The sequence below is a fragment of the Salmo salar genome, chromosome 24 (assembly GCF_965601325.2).
Source record: "Salmo salar chromosome 24, fSalSal1, whole genome shotgun sequence".
Lineage (NCBI taxonomy): Eukaryota > Metazoa > Chordata > Actinopteri > Salmoniformes > Salmonidae > Salmo > Salmo salar.
This window is the reverse complement of record NC_138314.1, coordinates 7,047,038-7,073,903: the sequence shown is the minus strand read 5'-3', so window position 1 is coordinate 7,073,903 and position 26,866 is coordinate 7,047,038. Positions and strand designations below refer to the sequence as shown.

At 41.8% G+C, this 26,866-nt stretch overlaps 1 protein-coding gene and 1 long non-coding RNA gene across 2 annotated transcripts in view; one reads left to right on the top strand and one right to left on the bottom strand.

Moving 5' to 3' along the window:
* Positions 1 to 26,866, bottom strand: part of ghra (growth hormone receptor a) — a 78,665-nt gene that overhangs the window by 35,835 nt on the left and 15,964 nt on the right. Inside the window, 1 exon segment of the mRNA XM_014171137.3 lies at positions 22,108 to 22,193. Coding sequence (XP_014026612.3) covers positions 22,108 to 22,174 — 67 coding nt within the window. The 5' untranslated portion in view covers positions 22,175 to 22,193.
* Positions 18,826 to 22,190, top strand: LOC106585201 (uncharacterized). Its single transcript, XR_001323921.3, has 3 exons — positions 18,826 to 19,081; positions 20,212 to 20,326; positions 22,052 to 22,190. It is a non-coding gene; the product is annotated as an uncharacterized LOC106585201 (long non-coding RNA).

Here is a 26,866-nt window from a genome sequence, read left to right as displayed (position 1 = left end):
CAGTGTGTGTGTGTGTATGTGTCTGCATGCATTTCTATTTTCATACAAAGGATGTTTACAATAATGAAAAACCTTCTACAGTCATTCAATTCACAGGTTCATCAGAACCCCATGTTAGTGTTTACATTTTCTGCTGTTGTTTTTCAAAGGACATTCAGTCTGTTCTTTTGCCTTAAATGTTTAGCTAGTAAGTGCCCTATATCCATTCTAATAAGCCCACTGTAATATCCCTCTGCTGTATTGGACATTCTGTCCATTTAAACGCGTCCATTCACAAACCTTGGGTTGCTCTTCCCACTTTAGTGTCTAAATCAGTGCGATATAATGTGATTTCCGTGCAAATTGAGTTACATCCTGCTGTGTCATCACGCACGCATACACACATTTGAAATACTTTATTTGAATCCACAAATCACATTACACCCATATGGAAAAAAAAACAATTAAAAATATATTTTTTAGATACAGTTTTTAGGATACATGTGAAATGTAAAAAATTGGCCAAAAAAATGTACACAGAGTATACAAAGCCTGAAGAACACCTGCTCTTTCCATGACAGACTGACCAGGTGAATCCAGGTGAAAGCTATGATCCCTTATTGATGTCACTTGTTAAATCCACTTCAATTAGTGAAGAAGAAGGGGAGGAGACAGGTTAAAGAAGGATTTTTAGACCTTGAGACAATTGAGACATGGTTGTGTGCCTTTCCAAATCATGCCCAATCAATTGAATTCACCATAGGTGGACTCCAACGAAGTTGTAGAAACATCTCAAGGTTGATCAATGAAAACAGGATGCACGTGAGCTCAATTTCGAGTCTCATAGCAAAGGGTCTGAATACTTACGTAAATAAGGTTTCTGTTTTTATTTTTAATACATTTGCAAAAATGTCTAAAAACCTGTTTTTGCTTGGTCATTATGGGGTATAGTGTGTCTCTGAATGTCCTTGAGTGGCCCAGCAAGAGCTCTGACTTGAACCCGATCTAACATCTCTGGAGAGACCTGAAAATAGCTGTGCAGCAATGTTCCCCATCCAACCTGACAGAGCTTGAGAGGATCTGCTAAGAAGAATGGGACAAACTCCCCAAACACAGGTGTGCCAAGCTTGTAGTGTTATACTCAAGAAGACTCGAGGCTGCCACATGTGCTTCCACAAAGTACTAAGTACAGGGTCTGAATACTTACGTAAATGTGATATAAATTTGTTCTTACTTAATTTGTACTGTACAGGCTCACATACATCAGCAAAATATTTTTTCCGATAAAAATCTTGAGTATCAAATAAAAACGTATATATCAAGTATGCATGTGAATGAATAAGGCTTTTCACCCTTTCAATAAAGATGAGAAAGATATCTTCCATTACGTTCTTACTAACGTGGAAGTCAGACTTTCTGAGGTTGACATCTAATGAGACAATGAAAAGTGACCATGAGAAGGCATAAATCCGCCTACACAATCCTGGGTATAACACCGCTAACCATCTACTGTAGAGCCGTATAATACCACAAGACCTAGACCAACACTTTGACATGTCGTTCAAATTTATTATGAAGTTATGAGTAATTGTAAAAAAAAACGTTCACGTCATCGTTCACTGTGGTGTTGTCTGTCTCTGACAGAGGGGGCCAAACAATACAGCAATTGATTCAGGACGACCTGGAGCTTCGTTTGGTATAACCGGTGTTGAAATCAGGCAAATCCGTGCATATTTATTGAAATTAAAATGTTTGCTGGGGACCTAGACCAACCCTTTGACATATTGTGGATCATTGTACGACCTATCGTTTTGTTTAAACCGATAAAAACGTTATTTATGAATTTTTTTAAACAGCCTAGTACCGATTCTCTGGTACTTTTGTATACTTTTTAGCCAGTAGTTCTGAAAGTTGCAGTCATGAGCCAAAAGGTCCCTGAAAATTGCATACTACATCACATACAGTATCAGTCAAAAGTTTGGGCACACATACTCATTCAAGGGTTCTTCATTATTTTTACTATTTTCTACATTGTAGAATAATAGTGAAGATATCAAAACTATTAAATAACACATATGGAATCATGTAGTAAAAAAAAGCATTAAACAAATCAAAATATATTTTATACTTGAGATTCTTCAATGTAGACACCTTTTGCCTTGACAGCTTTGCACACCCTAATCACCAGGGTTGGGGTCAATTCCATTTAGTTAAATGAAGAGGGGCTTGAGATTCCAAATTAGTTATACAGGAAGTGCACCAATGAAAAAGTTTGCATAAATGTTCCTAAATTCTAAAACATATATTTTTCAGAATAAGAAAAATAGGTTTGAATGTCAAAGAGATGTTCACATGAATAATGTCTATTTGTCACATGGCATCTGTGCAACTTAATGTAAAGGTGTAGGCTGAACAGCCTTACCTTCTTAACCCTTTGACGTGTACAAACACATGGGTGTGATCATTCTACAGTGGTCCCTGCAGCGTACACTCAAACCAGTGTGATTAGAACAATTCCTTTCAATGTATAGTTACGATTGATGCAACAATCAGCGTTTGAGCTGGCCACTCTTGCATAAACAGTCTGTACAACTTTATGTCCTCAATGTGAGCAGTTAATTTTTGGATGCAATTTTCAGACATGCACAGAAGTAGCAACAACGTAACACAATTCCCATCCAAATTGGAAAATGTAGGCTACAGTACATCAGTCCTAGCGCTAAACATCACATATCAAAATAATTGAGTAAAACACTTTCTAAAAGTCTAAAGTAATCCCACGGTGAGTAGTTTGTGCGCACCGCCATGCTCGTTTTTCTGCATCAACCAAAGATAAGATAACCCTTTTCCTAAACTTAAGATAATGAGGTTAACATCCTACATTAATTCACCTAACCTGCTGCGTTAATTGTCCTAACCTGCCATGTTAATTATCCTAACCTGCTATGTAAACAAGCCATCTGGGAAACAAATCATCATTATCACCACACCGGCAGCCAATCACGTCACCCCTGACACTCACTTGGAGCCATTGTGTTGTTGTTTATGTAGCTCATGGGGTAAGCTGTAGCATTATAAATATCTTTCAAAAGGAGACAAACTCACAAATGTGGAAATTCAGGAGATTTTTGTCAATTCTGACAATGATTCTGAGTATGACAGTGAGGAATCAGATTCTGACAGTGACAGTGAGCAGCTGCTCTCCAACCTTGTGGCCTTCAAGAACGCTGAATCTGAGGACCCCTTGCCCACCAACAAAGTCCCAGGTCCCTCTGAAGATGGTGGTGGTGATGGAGGCAGACCAACAGTGGGTGAAGTACGGCAGGTCTGCTGTAGCTGGAACGCTGCCAGCCATTTTACCCATCCTGGACCTGCTGTTGGCTTTGAGTCCCAGCTAAGAATGCAAAGACACTTGCCATCTCCCTCTGAGGCAGAGTGCGTCAAGTTGTTTCTGACAGAGATATAGTGGAGGAGAACAAATCGCTATGCCTTGGAGCTACAGGAGAAGAGATAGCCACAGGGAAGGTGGATCACCTGATGGGAGAGTGAAAGACCAAACCAGACTGAGTGCATGACTATAATCGCAAAATGGGGGCAGTGGATAAGGCGGACATGATGAACAGCTTTGTGGCATGCTCTCGGAAAACCACCAAGTGGCATAAGAAGATATTTTTCCGTCTGATCAACACTGCTGTTCTCAATGGCCACATAACACTGCTTTAAAAATCATAATTGTGAATAATATAACCGTAAGAAACAGTAACTGAACAGCTCCACAAGGGGGCAGGGCAGGACAGAACAGAGTTACGCTAAACAGGCCAAATGAATACATTGGCAACGGTCATGATAAGGCCAGGGCAGCTTCAAAGGAAACAACACAAGCTAATACTTCTCTGATGCAATTAGCATTGTTTTACAGAGCTAATAGCTAGCTACATAAGCACAATTAAGTATAACACCATAAAGGTTATGAAATTAGTACCTCGCATGTCCGCGGTTATAAAGGAATACACACAGAATACATTATTCTCCATACATACTGAGTGTACAAAACATTAGGAACACCTGCTCTTTCCATGACATAGAACAGGGCTCCCCAACTAGCGGGCCGCGGGTGGTTTAATTTGGCCAACCAAGTTTTTTGAGGAAAAAAAATGTAAACATTTTATTTATTTATAATTTTCATTGTTGAAAATAAGAGACAGTAAAACCACCAGAAAATCAGCTCCAAGTGATATAGTAAATCTGTTCCCAAATATTCCCACCCATAACCATGATAAAGAGACACGTGATCGAATACAAATGCAAGCAAGGTTTGAAATTATAATGTTTTAGTGAAATATGTGACACAATTCCGGAAACTAGGTGTATGTCGCAAGTCACAACTTCATAGGAGAGCCGTTTGAACGTCATTTTTTTTTTTTTTTCATCAAAATGTTTTTGGGGCCAGAAATGCATTCTCGAACATGTGAACTTTCATGTGCCTTAATAACAAACTTGTATGCCATCTGTAAAAATGAATACAATTGTTAAATTATGAGCCTTGTTGGTAAAGCCACATAAAAAGACAGCAACCACTAGCCATGATTGGCTGAGATAATAGGTAGGCTGGACATGCAGAGAGAGGAGTTCGGATTGGTCTGCCATATTGAAGCCGTCTGTCTATTTGAGCTCGTCAGTCTGTGTTGGTAATCCTGTCGAAAGCAGCTTTTTCAAAAATGTATTGTGTAGTGGAGCTGCATACGTGTTGCTCTCCACTTTCTGGAGGATCAAGTTTTGAAATCAGTGGAATTAGTGTATGATAGCTAAAGAGATGAAGTAAACACCTGTCTCCAGATTACATCTTCAAACTAAGGGCAACCGTGGTATGGCATTCCTGACAGGGAGATGCGTCCATGATGCACGTAGGTTAAGATAGCTAGCTACATTTTCAGATATTACACGTTTCTAATTTTGACAGGAAGTGGTTTCATTTCAAGCTGAAGTGTACTACAGTGGTTCGTCCTTTAAAAGTTGCAGCGTACTGCAGCACAGCTTGCATGGTGACGCAGAATTCTATGGCACGTTATTTAAGTGTCAGCCACTGTAACCATTAATGCTAGTTAGTGCTAGTTTGACCACCAGAGGGCATCTTTGAGAAGCATTTGATAGCCTTAAATAGTGGCTGTACTAGAGAATTTAAAACCTTTTTTGTAAGAACATTAGTATATGGGACTGATTTTAATAAATTTTGCATGATTAATTTGATTAATATTATGGTGTTTCTATTCCAAGAAAAATGAAAAACCCTCAGGGTTTCTGTTAGGATGGAACGGAAAATATGGCGCTGTACAACGTGACGGTAGGGAGTAGGCTACAGTACTAAGAGCATAATATTTCCACACCCTAATTGTAGTCTAACCTATACCCAAACGGAGATTCAGTGAAAATAAAAATGTAATTGATTTATCAAGACCAGTCCACATGCTTGTCAAAGAGCATTGCGAAACGCTGCTAAAATAGTTCACCACAGGGGTAGGCTATTGCTTCAAATCCTATTGATTCTAACTTCAATATGCTCTTTAAATAAATAAGACCTACACCACTTTTAACAGCACATTACTCAATACTAGTGAGACTCATATCGCCAATAATTACATATGGGTCTGCCATAGTAAACATGCCAATGCCGCCTGTCTCTAAACCAATGCATCAGCTGTCACCCGTATTTCCAGCGAGACTACTCAAGCCATCGACTCACTGATGAGTGAAGATGAGCAATCGGCAAAGGCCATCTGTAATCTGCTGGCTTCACGGCACATCAACATCGCTCTAATCACAGTCAGCAGACAGTTGAAGAAACTTGCATGGACTTATGGAAAGGCACGGTAAGACATGTTATATATACAGTTGAAGTCGGAAGTTTACATACACCTTATAGGCTGACCAAACCGCTCGCGTCGTGTGCGTGAGCGTTGCAAAAGAAATTTAGAAATCTATGTTATTCAATTATTGCACCCACACTACTCACGCACGTCAACGAGCGTCTGCGATGCCAAGGACTAAAATAGAACTCCTTTCTATTTCTGACGCAGATCGCGCTGCAAGTCCTGCCTCTCCCAGCTCCTCATTGGTTTATAGAAGCAGGTACCCACGTGCCATCTCCTCATTGGTTATACCCACGTGGGTGATTGAAAGACGAACGGTGTTGTCGGTCGTGTAGTAATACTATGAAAGTTTAGATGCCAATCACCATATAAGTTCAAAGATGAAAAAGCCTGGAAGGAGGAGAGATGACAAGAAACGATTCGGTTGACCGTTTTATGTGTGGATTAATTGTCGGAGTGGAGGACCTTGTGCATTTCAGGTAAAATAACTCAATGTTTATATCCCAGGACAAATTAGCTAGCAACAGCAAGCTAGCTAAATAGGCCAAATTAGCTAGCAAGTGCAAGCTAACTAGCTAAATTGCCATAAATGTTTAATGCTTTTCAACCTGTTCCCAAATGAATGTAATTGGTTCAGAGTTTCTTTTGATATTTTAACCTGCGTGTCGTGATCGCGTGTCACGTTCTGACCAGCAGAGGGAGTAGTTGTTTAGTATTTTTGGTCAGGACGTGGCAGAAGTACTGTGTTGTATGTGTTTTTCTGGTATTTCTGTTTCTATGTTGGTCTGTGTGGCTCCCGATCAGGGACAGCTGGTTATCGTTGTTCCTGATTGGGAGTCATATATTAGGAGTGTGTTTGTCACCTGGTTTTTGTGGGTTGTTTTATTTCGCACTGCTACGTATAGTTATAGCCTGTGAAACTGTCTCCTGTCGTTCTAGTTTATTGTTTTTCCGTGTGCATCAAACTTAATAAAATGATGTGGAACACGCAACCCGCTGCGTATTGGTCTGACAGTGATTTCTCCTTATCGTCAGACGACGAAGTTTGTGACATCGCGTTTGGTGTAGGGGGACAAAATAAATGTATGCATGATGGTGCATGCGCGCAGCCGGTTTGGGTTCCGTGTTAGACAAATACATTTAAACTCAGTTTTTCACAATCCCTGACATTTAATCCTAGTACAAATGATCTGTTTTAGGTCAGTTAGGATCACCACTTTATTTTAAGAATATGTAATGTCAGAATAATAGTAGAGAGAATAATCCATTTCAGCTTTTATTTCTTTCATCACATTCCCAGTGGGTCAGAAGCATACATACACTCAATTAGTATTTGGTAGCATTGCCTTTAAATTGTAACTTTTGGGTAGCCTTCCACAAGCTACCTACAACAAGTTGGGTTAATGTTGGCCCATTCCTCCTGACAGAGCTGGTGTAACTGAGTCACGTAAGTAGGCCTCCTTGCACGCTTTTTCAGCTCTGCCCACAAGTTTTCTATGGGATTGAGGTCAGGGCTTTGTTGTCCTTAAGCAATTTTTCCACAACTTTGGAAGTATGCTTGGGGTCATTGTCCATTTGGAAGACCCATTTGCGACCAAGCTAGTTTTCTGGAATTTTCCAAGCTGTTTAAAGGCACAGTCAACTTAGTGTATGTAAACTTCTGACACACTGGAATTGTGACACAGTGTATTATAAGTGAAATAACATGTCTGTAAACAATTGTTGGAAAAATTACTTGTGTCATGCACAAAGTAGATGTCCTAACCGACTTGCCAAAACTATAGTTTGTTAACAAGACATTTGTGGAGTGGTTGAAAAATGAGTTTTAATGACTTCAACCTAACTGTATGTAAACTTCGACTTCAACTGTATAGCTTGGAAAATTCCAGAAAATGATGTCATGGCTTTACAAGCTTCTGATAGGTTAACTGACATTATTTGAGGCAATTGGAGGTGTACCTGTGGATGTATTTCAAGGCCTACCTTCAAATTCAGTGCCTTTTTGCTTGACATCATGGGAAAATCAAAGGAAATCAGCCAAGACCTCAGAAAAAAGAGTTGTAGACCTCCACAAGTTTGGTTCATCCTAGAGAGCAATTTCCAAACGCTTGAAGGTACCACATTCATCTGTACAAACAATAATACGCAAGTATAAACACCTTGGGACCACGCAGCCCTCATACCGCTCAGGAAGGAGATGCGTTCTTTCTCCACTGTCGCTGGACCAGACAAGACTGGCAAAAAGTGCTCTTTACTGACGAGTCGCGGTTTTCTCACCAGGGGTGATGGTCGGATTTGCGTTTAGTAGTGCAGTCCATGAGGAGATGCACTGCAGTATTTAATGCAGTTGGCGGCCACACCAGATACTGACTGTTACTTTTGACCTCTGTCACTTCCCACGAGCCAGGTTGTGACAAAAACTCACTCATTCTTATGTTTAATAAATGTATTAGTGTGTGTGTGTGTGTGGCAGGATTACAATGATGGCAAAAAACAACATTTGAGAGTGCCCTAACCCTGGTGCTAGAGGGGGTACGCAGCTGGAGGTTGACTGTTTTAATAGTCCCGTACCACTTCAAAGTTTGGGAACCACTGCCCTAGACCCACTCCAATTCGCATACCGCCCCAACAGATCCACAGGTGATACAATCTCTATTGTACTCCACACTGCCCTTTCCCACCTGGACAAAAGGAACACCTATGTGAGAATGCTGTTCATTGACTACAGCTCAGCATTCAACATCATAGTGCCCTCAAAGCTCACCACTAAGCTAAGGACCCTGGGACTAAACACCTCCCTCTGCAACTGGATCCTGGACTTCCTGTTGGGCCGCCCCCCAGGTGGTAAGGGTAGGCAACAACACATTTGCCACCGTGATCCTCAACACAGAGGCCCCTCAGGGGTGCGTGTTTAGTCCCCTCCTGTACTTCCTGTTCACCCACGACTGGGTGGTCAAGCACGACTCCAACACCATCATTAAGTTTGCCGATGACAACGGTTGTGGGCCTGATCACCGACCATGATGACAGAGCCTATAGGAAGGAGGTCTGAGACCTGGCCGTGTGGTGCCAGGACAACAACCTCTCCCTCAATGTGATCAAAACAAAGAAGATGATTGTGGACTACAGAAAAAGGAGGGCCAAGCACGCCCCCATTCTCATCGACAGGCCTGTAGTGGTGCAGGTCGAGAGCTTCAAGTTCCTTGGTGTCCACAACACCAACAACCTATAAATGGTCCAAACACACCAAGAAAGTCGTGAAGAGAGCACGACAACGCCTATTCCCCCTCAGGAGACTGAGAAGATTTGTCATGGGTCCTCAGATCCTCAAAAAGTTCTACAGCTGCACCATCGAGAGCATCCTGACTAGTTGCATCACTGCCTAGTATGGCAACTGCTCGGCCTCTGACTGCAAGGCGCTACAGAGAGTAGAGCGTACAGCCCAGTACATCACTGGGGCCAAGCTTCCTGCCATCCAGGACCTCTATACCAGGCGATGTCAGAGGAAGGACCTAAAAATTGCCAGCTACCCTAGTCATAGACTCTCTTCTACCGCACGGCAAGTGGTACCAGAGCGCCACGTCTAAGTTCAAATGGCTCCTTAACAGCTTCTACCCCCGAGCCATAAGACTGCTGAACAGGTAATCAAAAGGCTATCTGGACTATTTGCATTGACCCCCCCCCCCCCCGTTTTTTTACGCTGGTGCTACTCGCTGTTTATTATCCATGCATAGTCACTTTACCCCTACCTACATGTACATATTACCTCAATTACCTTGACTAACCTGTACCCCCGCACATTGACTCAGTACCGGTGCCCTCTGTATATAGGCTCATTATTGTTATTTTATTATGTTCATTTCTTTTTACTTTAGTTTATTTAGTAAATATTTTCCTAACTATTATTTTTCTTATTTTTATTTAAGGGCTTGTAAGTAAGCATTTCATGGTAAGGTCTATACATGTATTCGGCGCCTGTGACAAATAACATTTGATAACACGTCGATCATTTTCAAAATATATTTACTTACTTTAATTAGGTTCTCCCACTGCCTCCATTTTCTGGGTCCTTAGAAAAACAAAATAATGGGCAATCTTTCCGAAGTTTCCGTTGGTAGCAAAACCCAGCCAGCTATATGGACAATTGGAGGACTTCCACCATACTGACTCTGGGTCTCCCAACATGGCAACTGGTGTGGTTGCTAGGTGATTTTTTACGCAACTGCAACCACTCTGTAGATAATTGGCAAGCAGCGTGACTTGGTTTGAGGGCAGGGCGGGTTAACTGTCCTGTTGAGTAACAATCCAATTTTGGAACAGTGAGTGCATTCTGACCTGACACGCATAAAGAAAAACACATAAAGGAAACCTGAAATATGTCTCTGTAATGTACGTACATCATCTAGTTCAATAATAATATATGACATAGGTCTATAAGTTGGACAGGCTGAGGGGGCAGTGTTAGGCGACACCCTGTTTTCTGGACAGGAACGAAGTAGAGAGAGAGAGGCAGAGAGAGAGAGGCAGAGAGAGAGAGGCAGAGAGAGAGAGAGAGAGAGAGAGAGAGAGGCAGAGAGAGAGAGAGAGAGAGAGAGAGAGAGAGACAGAGGCAGAGAGAGAGAGAGAGAGAGAGAGAGAGAGAGCAGAGGCAGAGGCAGAGAGAGAGAGAGAGAGAGAGAGAGAGAGAGACAGAGGCAGAGAGAGAGAGAGAGAGAGGAGAGAGAGAGAGACAGAGGCAGAGAGAGAGAGAGAGAGAGAGAGAGAGAGAGACAGAGGCAGAGAGAGAGAGAGAGACAGAGGCAGAGACAGAGGAGACAGAGGCAGAGAGAGAGACAGAGGCAGAGAGAGAGACAGAGGCAGAGAGAGAGACAGAGGCAGAGAGAGAGACAGAGGCAGAGAGAGAGACAGAGGCAGAGAGAGAGACAGAGGCAGAGAGAGAGACAGAGACAGAGACAGACAGAGAGACAGAGACAGAGACAGACAGAGAGACAGACAGCAGAGACAGAGACAGAGACAGAGACAGAGACAGAGACAGAGACAGAGACAGAGACAGAGAGAGAGAGAGAGAGAGAGAGAGAGAGAGAGAGAGAGAGAGAGAGAGAGAGAGAGAGAGAGAGAGAGAGAGAGAGAGAGAGAGAGAGAGAGAGAGAGAGAGAGAGAGAGAGAGAGAGAGAGAGAGAGAGAGAGAGAGAGAGAGAGAGAGAGAGAGAGAGAGAGAGAGAGAGAGAGAGAGAGAGAGAGAGAGAGAGAGAGAGAGAGAGAGAGAGAGAGAGAGAGAGAGGCAGAGGCAGAGGCAGAGGCAGAGGCAGAGGCAGAGGCAGAGGCAGAGGCAGAGGCAGAGGCAGAGGCAGAGGCAGAGGCAGAGGCAGAGACCCACTGAACACCAGATACACAGAAGGAGGAGAGTAAACAGGTGTTAAAAGTAAGTGCCAACACACACGCACACTCCGACACATAAATTCACACTGCTTGCTTCAGGACATTGGAAATATTGGAACTCGATACAAGACATTTGTTACCAACCACTCTTAAAGGGACAATCCTTAGTTGCTATATTGATTTTTGGACTTATAAATGAATGATATGTACCTATTGATTCTTGAAGAATATAACTTATGCCTCATGAGTTTAGTTAAACTGTCGTAGATGCACCCTATCAGAACCCAAAATAAGTTTGTGAACAAAGTAAATGTAATCACACACACTGCAGTGTACAGCCTCAAAACATGATTAAAACTATAATGTTGATGTCATGGATGCTCAGTCCCTGCATCCATAGATAGACCTATGAATTCGAGTGGTTATATTTCTCCAGCACCATCCCTTTACAGAAACAGTGTCAGAGAGTATGATTTGTATTGTGCCAACTGCTGATTGCCACTTTAAACAGCGCACACACAATGAATCTATCTTGTTCCCCATATGTCCATAACAAAACAAACCCCTGTGTACACAAAGAAAAGCTCTACAAAAACAACCAACAAACCTCTAAGATTAAAAAGAGAGTCCGCTTTTGGTTCTCTGGGCATCCATCTAAGGTTGAAAATCAATAAAACTTGTCAATGTTTACACCGTGTCACTATGTTCACCAACTACTATCTGTACGTACACAACTTCCTATTCTGAAAAGTGGACACCAACCTGTTAAAAGGAATTGATCAGGTAGAAGTAGGTTTTATGGTAGTACCCCAAACCACTTGGTGAATGTATTTGTCTATGGTTAAAAGAGCTACAGTTGAAGTGGGAAGTTTACATACACCTTAACCAAATACATTTAAACTCAGTTTTTCAGAATTCCTGACATTTAATCCCAGTAAAAAGTCCCTGTCTTAGGTCAGTTAGGATCACCACTTTATTTTAAGAATGTGAAATGTCAGAATAATAGTAGAGAGAATGAATTATTTCAGCTTTTATTTCTAATCTGTCTGTAAACAATTGTTGGAAAAATGACTTGGGTCATGCACAAAGTAGATGTCCTAACCAACTTGCCAAAACAAGACATTTGTGGAGTGGTTGAAAAACGAGTTTTAATGACTCCAACCTAAGTGTATGTAAACTTCTGACTTCAACTGTACATAGTTAATACTTCTATGCAAGTTTGATTCAATTGAGCCATAGAACCATTATCCCCATTGGAAATGTGATAGCCCGGGGTCAACTCACCGTCCCAGCCAGATTAGCCAAATTAAACAGGAATACCCTCACAACCACAGCACTTGCTGAGAGTAAATATAGATGCGTTGGTTGGGTTACACCCCTCTCAACATAACGCACACAGACACACAGAAACATACATAAATGTGCACAGTGCTCTGACAGGCATACAGTGCATACATGTGCTCAACCAATATTACTGACTGACTGAGGTGGTTCTACCCTAAATGTCAGAGGTAACTCGTTTTTGTGTGGGGTGTTGGTCATCATGAGTCGACATAAAATATTTTCACAACATTCTATGGATGAAGTGAAATTAGGTAAGGGTTAAGGTTGTTAAAACTGGAAGAAAAAGATGCCAGGAGAACGCTACCTGCCTGAATGCATAATGCCAACTGTAAAGTTTGGTGGAGGAGGAAAAATGGTCTGAGGCTGTTTGTCTTGGTTAAGGACAGACCACTTAGTTCCAGTGAAGGGAAATCTTAACGCTACAGCATACAATGACATTGTACACGATTCTGTGCTTCCTACTTTGTGGGGGAAGGCCCTTTCCTGTTTCAGCAAGACAATGTCCCCGTGCACGAAGTGAGGTCCATACAGAAATGGTTTGTTGAGCTCGGTGTGGAAGAACTTGACTGTCCTGCACAGAGCCCTGACTTCAACCCCATCAAACACCTTTGGGAGGAATTGGAAAGCCGACTGCGAGCCAGGCCTAATCGCCCAACATCAGCGCCCGACCTCACTAATGCTCGTAGCTGAACGGAAACATGTGCCCGCAGCAATGTTCCAACATCTAGTGGAAAGCCTTCCCAGTAGAGTGGAGGCTGTTATAGCAGCAAAGGGGGGACCAACTCCATATTAATGCCCATAATTTTGGAATGAGATGTTCGACTACTAGTCTCGCTTCTTCACCTGAGACGGAAATGCTTCCTTGGCCAAATATTCCCAGATTTGCATAAAAAAGCCATACATGTGGTCTCTCCTTTCTGCATTACCAAATTTGTCGTGAGGCAACAGAGTAGGCTACGAATGCTTCAATTAGCTCGTAGCGCTCCCGGAGCATTGCACTGTCACTTCACAGAATGGTGCTCGTTTAGTAAAGTTAAATCAAAGCTGAATCAATGTCTTGGAAGATCACACAGTGATTCATTTGTATTCTACATAACATAATCAAATATAATAGCATAGTATAACTGTCACACCAAAAACATCACCTTAGTAATTTCTTCTGAGATTTTAGGATGGTTAGCTGAATAGTCCCCCAAAAATGATATTGCGGCCAAAACTCAACAGCGCACACCTCTAGGCAGAATTTGTTTGGATTGAAACAAAATACAGGAAGGCTGTATAGTTTGTTGACACCATCTGCTCTAATTTTCTCATGGAAAAGTAATTGAAGATCTAAATGCATATTCCCATGAAACTGATTGAGATCAAATGATTGACATGCAGATTGAATGTTTCACTGGTAAAAGGTAACGAATGCTGCCAACATTTTACATTAATTAGGCTTCACTGTCCCACGAATGTCCCGCAAAATCATCCTGTTGTACCGCATTTGGGTATTTCAAATGTGGTCACCCTACCCTTATCTAGTAGCATATTAGAAGTTTATTACCCTAACATCCTCACAATGTTGTGGTGCTAGTTGAAATGCATCCCTCATACCATACATCCCTCCATCTCTCACCCCTTGAAAGTTATCCCCTGGTTCTTCTTCCGTTCTTTCCCAGAACTGCTTGCCTGTATCTTTGGGCCCTGCTTCTCCTTAACCCTGCTACAAACTGTAAACACACCTCAGTGCTGCTGTTTGAAGGGATCAGAGTGAGGTCTGAAATTGTAGTGTGTGTGTGTGTGTGTGTGTGTGTGTGTGTGTGTACACTCTAGCTAAAATAAATGGAGCTTGAGATTTCCAGGAAGTACCTACAGAGCTTGCAAATACATTTCAAGTGTAGAAAAGACAAACAACAACCACTTTGGTAGAATTTCTTCAAACGCTACTAAAACGGGAGATCAAAGAAAACTTGCTTGCCAACCAAAATCACGCAAGAACAAACTAGCAGGTCAGTTGGCAAAATAATACAACATATGCCATAAAAATAAAAAGCCTACATTTTAATTAGATATTTGTTTTGATTATAACTCAGAATTGACTTTATTTAGGGGGCGCTTGTGAGCAAGCCATGGAGTAGGTCACGTTTTTCCGAGCTCTGGATGAAATTGCATTTATTTAGTACTTTGTTTGCGCTTTGACACAAAATGAACTAGGAAACACAGCCTTTAAATGACGTGCTTTACATTGTTCAACTTTTATTTTTGTTTTAATGCGTAGATGGCGCATAACCTGCAAAAGTTCAGCGGAGTCACTGACAAAAGAGAAAACACTAGGCCCAAGACGAGGAGCTCAAGTTCTTCAGCAAGTGGGAGCAGCGGCTCCTCCCCGTCGGCGAAAAAATGAACACCGAGGATTTGAAATTAGAGATTCTTGCTGCCCTCAGAGTGGACATTTCATCTATACTCAAGGAACTCAAGGTGGTGCTCAGTGAGGACTTTAATTTTATTAAGTCGGAGTTATAAGCAGTCAAGAATGAATTTGCAAAGCATACATCAATGGTTCGTACTGAACTGGATACAGTTAAGAAAACTGTCTCCAACATGGAACAAGGCTTGTCAACATGCTCAGACGACACAACTACACTACAAATCATGTGGCTAGCCTTAAGGAACAATGCATACATAGGTTATATGCAAAGATCCAATATCAGGATCATGGGGGTATCGGAGGACCCGGGTTCAAGTTCTACTTCATCTGTCTCAAAGTTTTTGAGGGCTTCCATCAATTTGGATAAAGACGTCCTTGTAGATCGCTCACATCAGGGCTCTCAAGTAAGAAAGCCTGGCGGAAAGCCTGGCGGAAAACCTTGCGTCATTGTGGCTAAACTACACTACTATCAGGATTGTATTGATGCTCTTCGGCGTGCCAGAGAATTTGACCCACTTCGATGCAACAGAGCACCCATCTCTATCTTCCCAGACTATGCCCCCCAGCGTTGCCTCCAGACTATGCCCCCCCCAGCGTGACCGTGCCTCTTTCGACAATGTCAAGAGTCTGCTGCATGGACGGACCGACGTTCGGTATGATGTGGCTTTTCCTGCCCGGCTCCATATAACATACAACGGTTCTGAGAAAGAGTTCCAAGACCCCCATAAGGCGATGGCTTTCATAAAAGCTAACGTTCTACAGAGGTCAGGCGAAGCAAATGGCTGAATGTTTACCTATTTGGCAATTAGGGTAATGGACGAATGTATCTACCAATGCAGACTCAGTCTCTCTTTTAAAGATACTTTATAGCGTTGCCAGTGGTATCAGTTGATATTGTTATTATTAGGTAACGTTAAGTGCCTAAGTTCTGGCGAGTCAATTCTCCTTTTGTTTCAACGTTTTATTTTATGACCATGAAGCTGCTCATTTCTATTTATCCGCTGGTAATACTACCTTAATCAACACCTTTTGAGTTCTTCGGTATTCCTACAGTTGAACCTGATAGTGCTGCTGAATTAGAAGAACAGTTCTCTGTAGAAGAGATTGTGTTTTGGCAATTAAATATATGCCGTGTGGTAAATCCCCTGGACCTGACGGATTTCCAAGCAAATTTGATTTGGTAGGGGATCCGTGTGTGTTCTGCCCTCTACCTGTTCTGTCTTATCTGTATAATCATAAAAATGGCAAATAAAAACGAATTGACTTTATTTAGTTACAAATATGGACAGTCCTGGGATATTTTACACCCAATCTTGATAAGAAATAACCATATCAGAAACTTATTTTAAAGACAGTTGTAGCCTATTTAATGAATAACATAAATTGGAAACAAATAGAATAATATGAGTAGGCTACACCAACATTAGTTTCCATTCATTTCCACAAAAAAAGGGAAATACTTTATTTCAGTTGTACGGAATAATTTTCAAATAGATGTATCGCCCTCAGGATCAAATTGAGGGCAAAATTGTCTTGACAAATGTTGGTTGCAACGAGGACTAAAAGATAACCCTGACGTCTGTAGTAGGAGCGGTAAATCGGTGGCCAATGCTGGTTGTAATTGAGATCAGCTGTGCTGGTGATGTTAGTGTGCATTGACCGTTTAAACGAGGAATCAGCTGGTGATAATCTAGTGGCCATCAATGGTTGCAATAGGTGTGAGGGAAAAATTATGTATTCACCTTATTTGTATGCTATGTAACACTTATTTACTTAACGAACAGTAAGATATTTCTGTCCTGCTAATGATGTGTTTTATGGTCTTCACTCTAGCACCCTGCAGCTAGTCTGGGTGTTGAGGACATGGGTTCTACTAGAGATAGCTTAAAGCTGAAAATTGATTTGTGTTGGTGATAAAAAACCTAAAAGCTAGCAATCTATAGACAAGATGTGGTGTGTGTGACTCGAGATAGCGAGAGCCTGGAAGAGTTAAGAACAACGCCTCATTGTCTCATCTTCCTGGCATCTGGGAAACTAAGTAAAAGACCATCCTGTGTAGATAACCAAGGTGGCTTATGGGAAGGTTAGAAGTGACTGACTAAGCAATCTTGGTATCAGCTATATAAAAACTGTGCATCGTCTGTAAAGGCTAGACTCTCAGCCTAACAGTCAGTCAAGACTGGTGGGCTGATGCTCATTATTGCAATAATTAATTGATATTAAATAAAGATGATTGTTTGAAGAAATTACCGAGACCAAGTCTCTCTCAGTACTGAATTTCCACGACATAGGCCCTAGAGTTTTCTATACAAAACATACACACATAAAAAAATACTATAGTATTCACTGAAGTTGTTTTTGAAGACTGTAGTATTTAATGTAGTATACTGTAGTATTTAGTTAACTCTAGTAGAAATACTGTAGTAAAAGAAAACTGTAGTATAAACTATAGTAATTCATGTAATGTTTTTACAGATTGTGGTATACTGTAGTATTTACTGTAGTGTTTTTGCATATTTACTGTAGTGTTTGTTTTTTATTATCATTGACATAGAATTGGAGGCTTTCTCCTTCAGAGCAAATTTTTCATAACCAGTAGGTAGGACTGGGGTCTGAATGGATAGTTCAGCGCTTCTGCTCTTTTCTATAACCTGTAGGAAACACAATTTGGTCTATACTTGGCATGTAGGTTTCTCAATTATTAATGGCACAAATTGCGATATGGGGGAGGCAATGGGCAGTGTATATGCAAATTGAATCAAAACAAAGTTTATTTGTCAGGTGCGCCGAATACAACAGGTGAAATGCTTACAGTGAAATGCTTACTTACAGGCTCTAACCAATAGTGCAAAAAAGGTATTAGGTGAACAATAGGTAAGTAAAGAAATAAAAACAACAGTAAGAAGACTGAAAAATAACAGTAGCGAGGCTATATACCAGGGGCGGAAATCCCGGGGGGGACACGACCCCCCCATCCTGGGAAAAATATGATTTGTCTCCCCCAATATATCACTGAAACATAACTATGTAATTTAAATAATATTAATAATACGCAATGAAAGCAATTGTGCTGATTATAGACACTTAATAGCGCGTTTTTAAGTTTCAAAAGATTGCGACCCCCCCACCCTTTTCCTCACAATGGTTTGATCCACTGGCAAGGTAAGAGGGGTCGTGTCTACTGTCTGAAAGGCACTCAATGAACGTAACTGACGTAAAGTTAATCCAGTCAATCGCGCACACACACTAGCTGAATATGCAGAGCTAGCGTGCAAATATTAACTATTAAGCTAGCTAGTACCTATTCCATTTACGTGGCCTCGTCAAAGATGGAATCTTTGCTATCGTCAATTTATTCCGAGATCAGCATGCAGATGATGTAAGTTAGTGCTTCAAAGTCCCTGTGATAAGGTTAGCGATAAACTGAAGTCCAAACTGAACAGAACTACACTCTTCTTCTACCATTGTCTTAAATATATTTAATGGTCTCGTTGCAAAAGCTAAATTGTCGCAAGGGAACTTTTATTTATTTATTTTATTTAACCCGGGCAGCAAAGATTATAGCAAACACCACTGAAACGGAATTGGTGCTCGCTAGCTTTGCAAATTCAGCTATTGTTGGAAGCCAGCCAATATGAAACAAACTATTAAAATTACAAAAGGTTGCAGCATATGTTGTGTAAATGGTGAACTCATACAGCTGTCAACTCTTGTCATTTTAATCCGTTTCACATTTGCTAGCTACCTTTTAGATCGAAGCCCAAATAGAATGATAAAAGATAAGATGATAGAAGCCCATCTCCTACTGTAAATAACCTACACACTGTGTGTGTGTGTAGCCAGCCAGCCAGGTAGAAAAATGGCAGAAAAATAAAAGACGGACATCAGAGTATTTTTCAGTACACCAAAACGCAAAATAAGAACCCTAGTAGCCTAATATCTCAAAGACTAGTTGATAAAATGTTCATAAGAAAGAAATGAAATTGTAATGGAAATGTTTCACAATGATGTCATTAGGCAGAGCAGGCAACAGATGGCACACAGACAGCAGAGTTGGGGACAGATATGCAGGGACAGACTGGCAGAGACGGAGTCTCAGGTAAGTTTGTTGAGTCTTTGTTTGGCAACATTATGAAAGGTTCAATTTTTTTGACTTGTAAAATAGGAACATAATTGGAAATGCCATGGATACCCCCACTCTCAACTTTAACAAATCTTAGTTTAGTCACCAGTTTAAGGCAATGGTATTGCTGTTGTGAGTAGTTGTGTAGTTTTGGGTACCGGTAGTTAGGAGTACGGCAAACACCTTATTTCTTTGGTTCCTCAATATATATTTACCATATTACAATGTAGGCTATGTGTTACAGCACTACTTTTGGTGTCCCCCTCAGGAATTGCTCTTGAGAAAATTTAATGTAATTGTCCCCCCCAAAGTTGATATCAGATTTTCGCCCCTGCTATATACAGTAGTGAGGCTATAAAAGTAGCAAGGCTACATACAGACACCGGTTAGTCAGGCTGATTGAGGTAGTATGTACATGTAGATATGGTTAAAGTGACTATGCATATATGATGAACAGAGAGTAGCAGTAGAGTAAAAGAGGGGTTGGTGGGTGGTGGGACACAATGCAGATAGCCCGGTTAGCCAATGTGCGGGGGCACTGGTTGGTCGGGCCAATTGAGGTAGTATGTACATGAATGTATAGTTAAAGTGACTATGCATATATGATAAACAGAGAGTAGCAGCAGCGTAAAAGAGGGGGTGGGGGGGGCACACAATGCAAATAGTCCAGGTAGCCATTTGCTTACCTGTTCAGGAGTCTTATGGCTTGGGGGTAAAAACTGTTGAGAAGCCTTTTTGTCCTAGACTTGGCACTCCGGTACCGCTTGCCATGCGGTAGTAGAGAGAACAGTCTATGACTGGGGTGGCTGGGGTCTTTGACAATTTTTAGGGCTATGGCCAACTGTAGTATTTTGCTATACTGTAGTTAAAAAAGTGTAGTGTTTTTGCAGACTGCAGTGTTTTTGCGGAAATTACTGTAGTATTTACTGTAGCATTCTACAGTATACCGCCAACATTCTATAGTAACTACTACACATGATCAAGGGATAATACAGTGTGTAGTATAGTATTCTACAGTTTACTATAGAATTCTATAGTAAGAACTGTAGTATTCTATAGTAAACTGTAGAATTTTTTCATGTGGGCACTTATTATTTCTCTTACAGGTTGGGGTAAAAAACTATGACGGGACCTTTTTTAGGACTAGAAGCACACGCGCGCCCGCACACACACCATCATCATCATCATGACTTCAGAAGGCTGCTGAAAGGAAAGACTGGGGTCAGTAAGTTAGGAGTGTGTGTTTGCTCCCACTATCAGCAGCTGTTCTTTGTGTACAGATGTTTCACGGTTGTTGAGGAACACTGGCCAGTTGGCCATAGCACAGCCGTCGTTGGCAACCAATCAAACGAATACAGAACTCTGTGGTTCCCGGAGAATGCTCAGCCCATGACAGCGTCCCAAATGACACCCTATTCCCCATAGGGCTCTGGTCAAAAGTACTGCACTACAGTATAGGGTATAAGTTGCCATTTGGTACACAGTCTCTGTTTGAGGATCAGTCGTTATCTAGATAGTATCAGTAGTTTCTGTAAACTGGAAGCGAGAAAAGTGTTTGCAGCATTAAACTATTTGTGCATCATTTTAGGTACCCCCAGTTGCAAGGTGGTGCATATTCTTAACACTTCAGTAATGCATGTCAAGAACTCAAAACCAGAGAAAGCTCACTAGTGACCATTTGAAAATAAAAATAAAAAACAGTAGTATGCACTAGACTTGTTATGATTCTCGTTATATAGCCAATAAGCAAACTTTTGAAATGGTTAAAATGACATGTTCTACATGTTTTGTCACCTGTCTGAAGCTTATCCATACCCGCTCTAACTTTCTAAAAGTCCAGAAACAAAGTGAGGCTTAGTTTCATTCCATAGTCTACACCCATTTACTAGTGTGAGAGGAGAGCTTCCTGTGTGGGATCTCTTTCCTCTCTCCTTCCAAAGACCTGTTCAACTCATTGAATACTCATCAGCTGGCCAACAGAGACTCGTAACTTGGGCTCTGGGCAGAGGAGGAGAAAAGGAGGAGAATAGGAGAAAAGGCAGAGGAGAGAATTGAGGACTCCCTATTGAAGTGAGTCCTGTTAAACCACTACCAGACAGGCACAGAGAGAGACATTCTAGATCCCTCAGATTGACCCACCATTGTGTGAGGGAGCAGTTTCTACAAACAGACTGGCCAAGAGCTGTTCACTTTAACCCACTTCCAATGGACAGAGTCCATTTGACCAGCAGCCAGTGCATCGAAAGTACATTGCACCACTGCGGGTACAGCCCTCTCTGTTACTCCATATTCTGAACTCAGAGACTGGGAGCATAGTTTAACAAACAATGTGGTAACAAAATATGGCCAGTTGGACATTCCTGAAATATGGTCCCTGAGATTGCACCATTCAGGAGACACACCATTTACATGGTTATTATACCAAAACAATTGCGGTTCCCCTCTTTTCACTCATGATTTATTTACTTTATATTGGTTTTACATATTTTTTTGTCCTAGAGAAGTAGTGGTTATTAAACATATATTTAATGCATGTCTTCACGGGCTGTATGGGGGGTGAACATGTAGCCCATCATGTCCCTCTGTCCGTCCGTCCCCGTCACAGCCCAGTCCAACTTCACTACTGATCTGATGCGGTTTGACTGGCTAGAAAAGAAAAGGCTGCTGTTTGCTCAACCACCCACCTTTTCCAATGTGTGCAAATACAGGACTCTGCAACTGATGTCTGACATAACATTTGATAACAAGTGTCAATGCCATGTACTATGCAAGAAAGGACACTGATTCACGTGTTGCAGATTTTAAACAAAAAAAAGAGCAAGAGATCTGATTGAGAAAAAATTGTTATTGTGTTATACTGTGTATGAGATGACTGTGAGAGCTAAATGTCAGTAACAGTGAGATACAATGAGTGTCATGTTTTAACACATCACTCTCTCTCTACAGTGGTAACAATGACATGAGACAAACATGAGTGTGTGAGGCGAGTAGTAGCAGCCTACCTGATGATGTCACAGCAGACAGCCAACCCAGGGAGGGGAAGAGGAGGAGAAATGATGGAGACGCCATGACGGGGGGCTTTACTTTGCTGGAGAGAGGGGGGGGGAGAAGGATAATCGTCATCGATGACATCTCCATGTGAAATATTAAGCCAATATCTCTACCCAGTGCTCTCTCTCTTTCCCTCCCCCTGTTAGCACAAACTGTGACTGCCATTTATTTTCAGCTGGCCAATGTGAAACCTAACCCCCCAGACAACACATAATTAACCTCCAATAAGCTACTGAGACGCTTCACGCTACTGTGCACAAGATATGTTAGACCATGTGTTTGCGTAGTGTGTGTGTGTCCTTAATATCAGAGTTATAACTTGCATGCATATGGAATGGTTCCCTCTCAGGCTATATGCATTGATCGTAAGATCTTCATTTGAGACAGTTCGCTACAGCAGGAAAATAATCCTGTAGCAACAGGAAATGTGAACTATTTGTATTATAATGAATGGAAATGTATGGGGTTGATACATTTTTCGCTAGGGAAAATAAAGTCTGACATTTTAAAGTGGAAATTACAAACTTTAGAAGCCTTTTAAACCTTGAATACACTACAAATTGGCATTTCCTGCTGTTCAGGAAAATTCTCAGCTACAAAAGAGTGATCAAATTTAGAGCCTTCTGAACAGAACCACTATTGTTTTCATTACGTTTCACTGTTCCGACCAGCATAATAAAGTTCTGAACCGCTTAGAACAAAAACAAAAGTACCAGTTTATATCGTTGACTTTCTGTTCCTTTTTTGGCCTGTGAAATCAACATCGTTTTTCCATTTAGATCATTAAATTACTCCACCAATCAGTGGGGATAGAGCAGCTTGCTACGGACCGGGTAAGCTTGTTTACAAGTGTACTGTAGGGCGCAAGCTGTGACAGAAATTTTGCGGGTCGGGAGAGAGAGAAAGTGAGGGGTGGACATGGAGGAGGGTTGGCTTGAAGCGCTGGGCATCATGATATGACGCGCATTATAATGTATTTAGGATATTAGGAGTAGGCCTATCATTACTTCACTGAATTACATAGCTAATTATAACTAGCAGCTAAGATACCTACTGAGGAGCGGTTAATATAGAGGAACTTTGAACATGAGTTGCCTCAACGCCCTGGACAAGAGCAAGCTAACAAGCTTGTGTGTGGGGCAGCGGTACCAGAATTCAAAACACGTCTAACCTTTTTGTAGATAATAAATACATCTGGCCCTTCTTTGGACACTGTGTTAACAAACCGCCAAATGAGCTTCAACGCCATAGAACACTCCTTCTGTGGCCTCCAACTACTCTTAAATGCTAGTAAAACGAAATGCATGCTCTTCAACCGATCACTGCCCGCACCCGCCCGTCCGACTAGCATCTGTCAATCACCACATCCTCGTCGACAGACTCAACAGCCTTGGTTTCTCAAATGATTGCCTCGCCTGGTTCACCAACTACTTCTCTGATAGAGTTCAGTGTGTCAAATCGGAGGGCCTGTTGTCCGGGCCTCTGGCAGTCTCTATGGGGGTGCCACAGGGTTCAATTCTTGGGCCGACTCTTTTCTCTGTATACATCAATGATGTCGTGCTTGCTGCTGGTGAGTCTCAGATCCACCTCTACGCAGACGACACCATTCTGTATACTTCTGGCCCTTCTTTGGACACTGTGTTAACAACCCTCCAGACGAGCTTCAATGCCATACAACTCTACTTCCGTGGCCTCCAACTGCTCTTAAATACAAGTAAAACTAAATGCATGCTCTTCAACCGATCGCTGCCTGCACCTGCCCGCCCGTCCAGCATCACTACTCTGGACGGTTCTGACTTAGAATATGTGGACAACTACATATACCTAGGTGTCTGGTTAGACTGTAAACTCTCCTTCCAGACTCGCATCAAACATCTCCAATCCAAAGTTAAATCTAGAATTGGCTTCCTATTTCGCAACAAAGCATCTTTCACTCATGCTGCCAAACATACCCTCGTAAAACTGACTATCCTACGGATCCTTGACTTCGGCGATGTAATAAACAAAATAGCCTCCCAACACTCTACTCAGCAAATTGGATGCAGTCTATCACAGTGCCATCCGTTTTGTCACCAAAGCTCTATATACTACCCACCACTGCAACCTGTATGCTCTCGTTGGCTGGTCCTCGCTATATATTCATCGCCAAACCCACTGGCTCCAGGTCATCTATAAGTCTTTGCTAGGTAAAGCTCCGCCTTATCTCAGCTCACTGGTCACCATAGCAACACCCACCCGTAGCACACGCTCCAGCAGGTATATTTCACTGGTCATCCCCAAAGCCAACACCTCCTTTGGCTGCCTTTCCTTCCAGTTCTCTGCTGCCAATGACTGGAACGAATTGCAAAAATCACTGAAGTTGGAGACTTATATCTCCCTCACTAACTAACTTTAAGTGTCAGCTGTCAGAGCAGCTTACCGATCGATGCAGCTGTACACAGCACATCTGTAAATAGCCCATCCAACCAACTACCTACCTCATCCCCATATTTGTTTTGTTTTTCTGCCCTTTTGCACACCAGTATTTCTATTGCACATCCTCATCTACACATATATCACTCCAGTGTCAATTGCTAAATGATAATTACTTCGCCACTATTGGCCTATTCATTGCCTTATCTCCTATATAAATAGATAATTCAAATGTGTATACAAAAAATGACACACAAATCTAAAAGATTACAAGCCTAGCACACTGGCAGCTTCCACCACCTACAAGCAATGTTAAATAGGGGGGAGGGGGAGTGGTTAGTGATGTTATTAAATACATAAATGTAATTATTGATTTCGCGCGAGAGAGTCACACTTTAGCTGCATTGTTATGATCGTCACATATGCGTTATTTGACTCTGGAGGAGCAGCAATGGATAGTTTTTTTTTCATGAAGCTCCCGACGAACAGTTATTGTGCTGACATTGCTTCCGGAGGCAGTTTGGAACTCGGTTGCGACACTCACTACTGAGTGCAGGCGATTTTTACACACTAAGCACTTCAGCACTCAGCGGTCTCATTCTGTGAACTTGTGTGGCCTACCACTTCGTGGCTGAACCGTTGTTGCTCCTAGACGTTTCCACTTCACAGCACTTACAGTTGACAGGGGCCGCTCTAGCAGGGCAGAAATTTGACGGAGCCACGTTGAAAGTCACTGAGCTCTTCAGTACGGGCCATTCTACTGCCAATGTTTCGCTATGGAGATTGCATGGCGGTGTGCTGTCAGCAACAGGTGTGGCTAAAATAGCCAAATCCACTCATTTGAAGGGGTGTCCACATACACTACATGGCCAAAAGTATCTCCTTCCTTGCAGTCGCCTTTAGGCTGACACTGGCAGAAGTATTCTTTGCATTCATGTAAGTAATATGTTTTTGAAATTCATAGTTGGCCTTAGTCAACCATTTAGACTGGCGTACCTTTCTTATCATTTATCATTAGCTAGTTCCAAACCAAATATTCCTTACCTAGCAGTCTCTCGGTATAGCATGTTTCACTAAGGATGCTGGCTGTATGAGTGGAGGATGAGGGCTGCAGTAGAAAGATGAGATGAAGTTCATTGGCCATTGACTTTAAATCACTTATTGGTAGGATGTGAGGGATTGGCACCATTTCAGTTCTTTTGTTTAACGTAGCTTGCCTACCATGGACTTAACCTCTTGAGGATACCGTAGGATAGGGGGCGCCACAGCGCATTTAAAAAAAAAATCGTTCCCATTTTCAACGGCCTACTAATCAAACTCAGAAGCTAGGGCATGCATATACTTATTATATATGGATAGAAAACACTCTAAAGTTTCTAAAACTGTTTGAATGGTGTCTGTGAGTATAACAGAACTCAAATGGCAGTCAAAACCCCGAGACCGATTGAAACAGGAAGTGGAATTCTGAATTGTGGACTCGACTTCTCATCTTTCCTTATTAATCACACCGTTAACAATGGTTCAGTGAGCACTTCCTATTGCTTCCACTAGATGTCGCCAGTCCTTTCACAGTGGTTTGAGCCTTATAGAGTCAAAACTCAGTGAATGACACGAGTTTGAAATTGGTCACAGGGGATGGGCCATCACCATTATGACGCCGGCGGCCATGTCTGCCCCCACCTTTGGATACGGTTTTAAAGGCCATGACATCATCCCCCTCGAATCTTATTGGCTCTCTTGGTGTTACAGGCCCTGAAGATGTATGTTATACAACGTTTGACATGTTTGAACGAACCTACATGCGGGAGCATTGCATTTTATTCGGAACTTCAGCCCTGCGCTTGGAGAGAGCCATAGGACGCGCTACCAACATCAGGCTAATGGAACGTGAAGTATGGACTTTTTGACCGAAAATACATCTGTTGTGGACCTGGGATGCTTTCTGATGAAGACAACTAAAGGTAGGCGATTATTGACAATATTATACAAGATGAGATGTGACATGCGATTGTTTCCAAGATGGCGCCGAGCTCTGTATATTAGCTAATTTTCTGAGTATCGCATCTCCTTTTATCGCAAAGTGTGATTACCCAGTAAAGTTAATTTAAAATCTGGTATGACGGGTGTTCTCAAGAGATATTCATCTATAAATGTTAGATTGACAATATACATTTAAAAAATCGTTATAGGATAGTAATTTAGGGAAATGTAGCATTGTTTACCGGGACGCTTTTGAGGGGAAATTATGTAGTCAACCTCAGACAGAGATGTAAAATGCTGTTTTTATATATAAATATG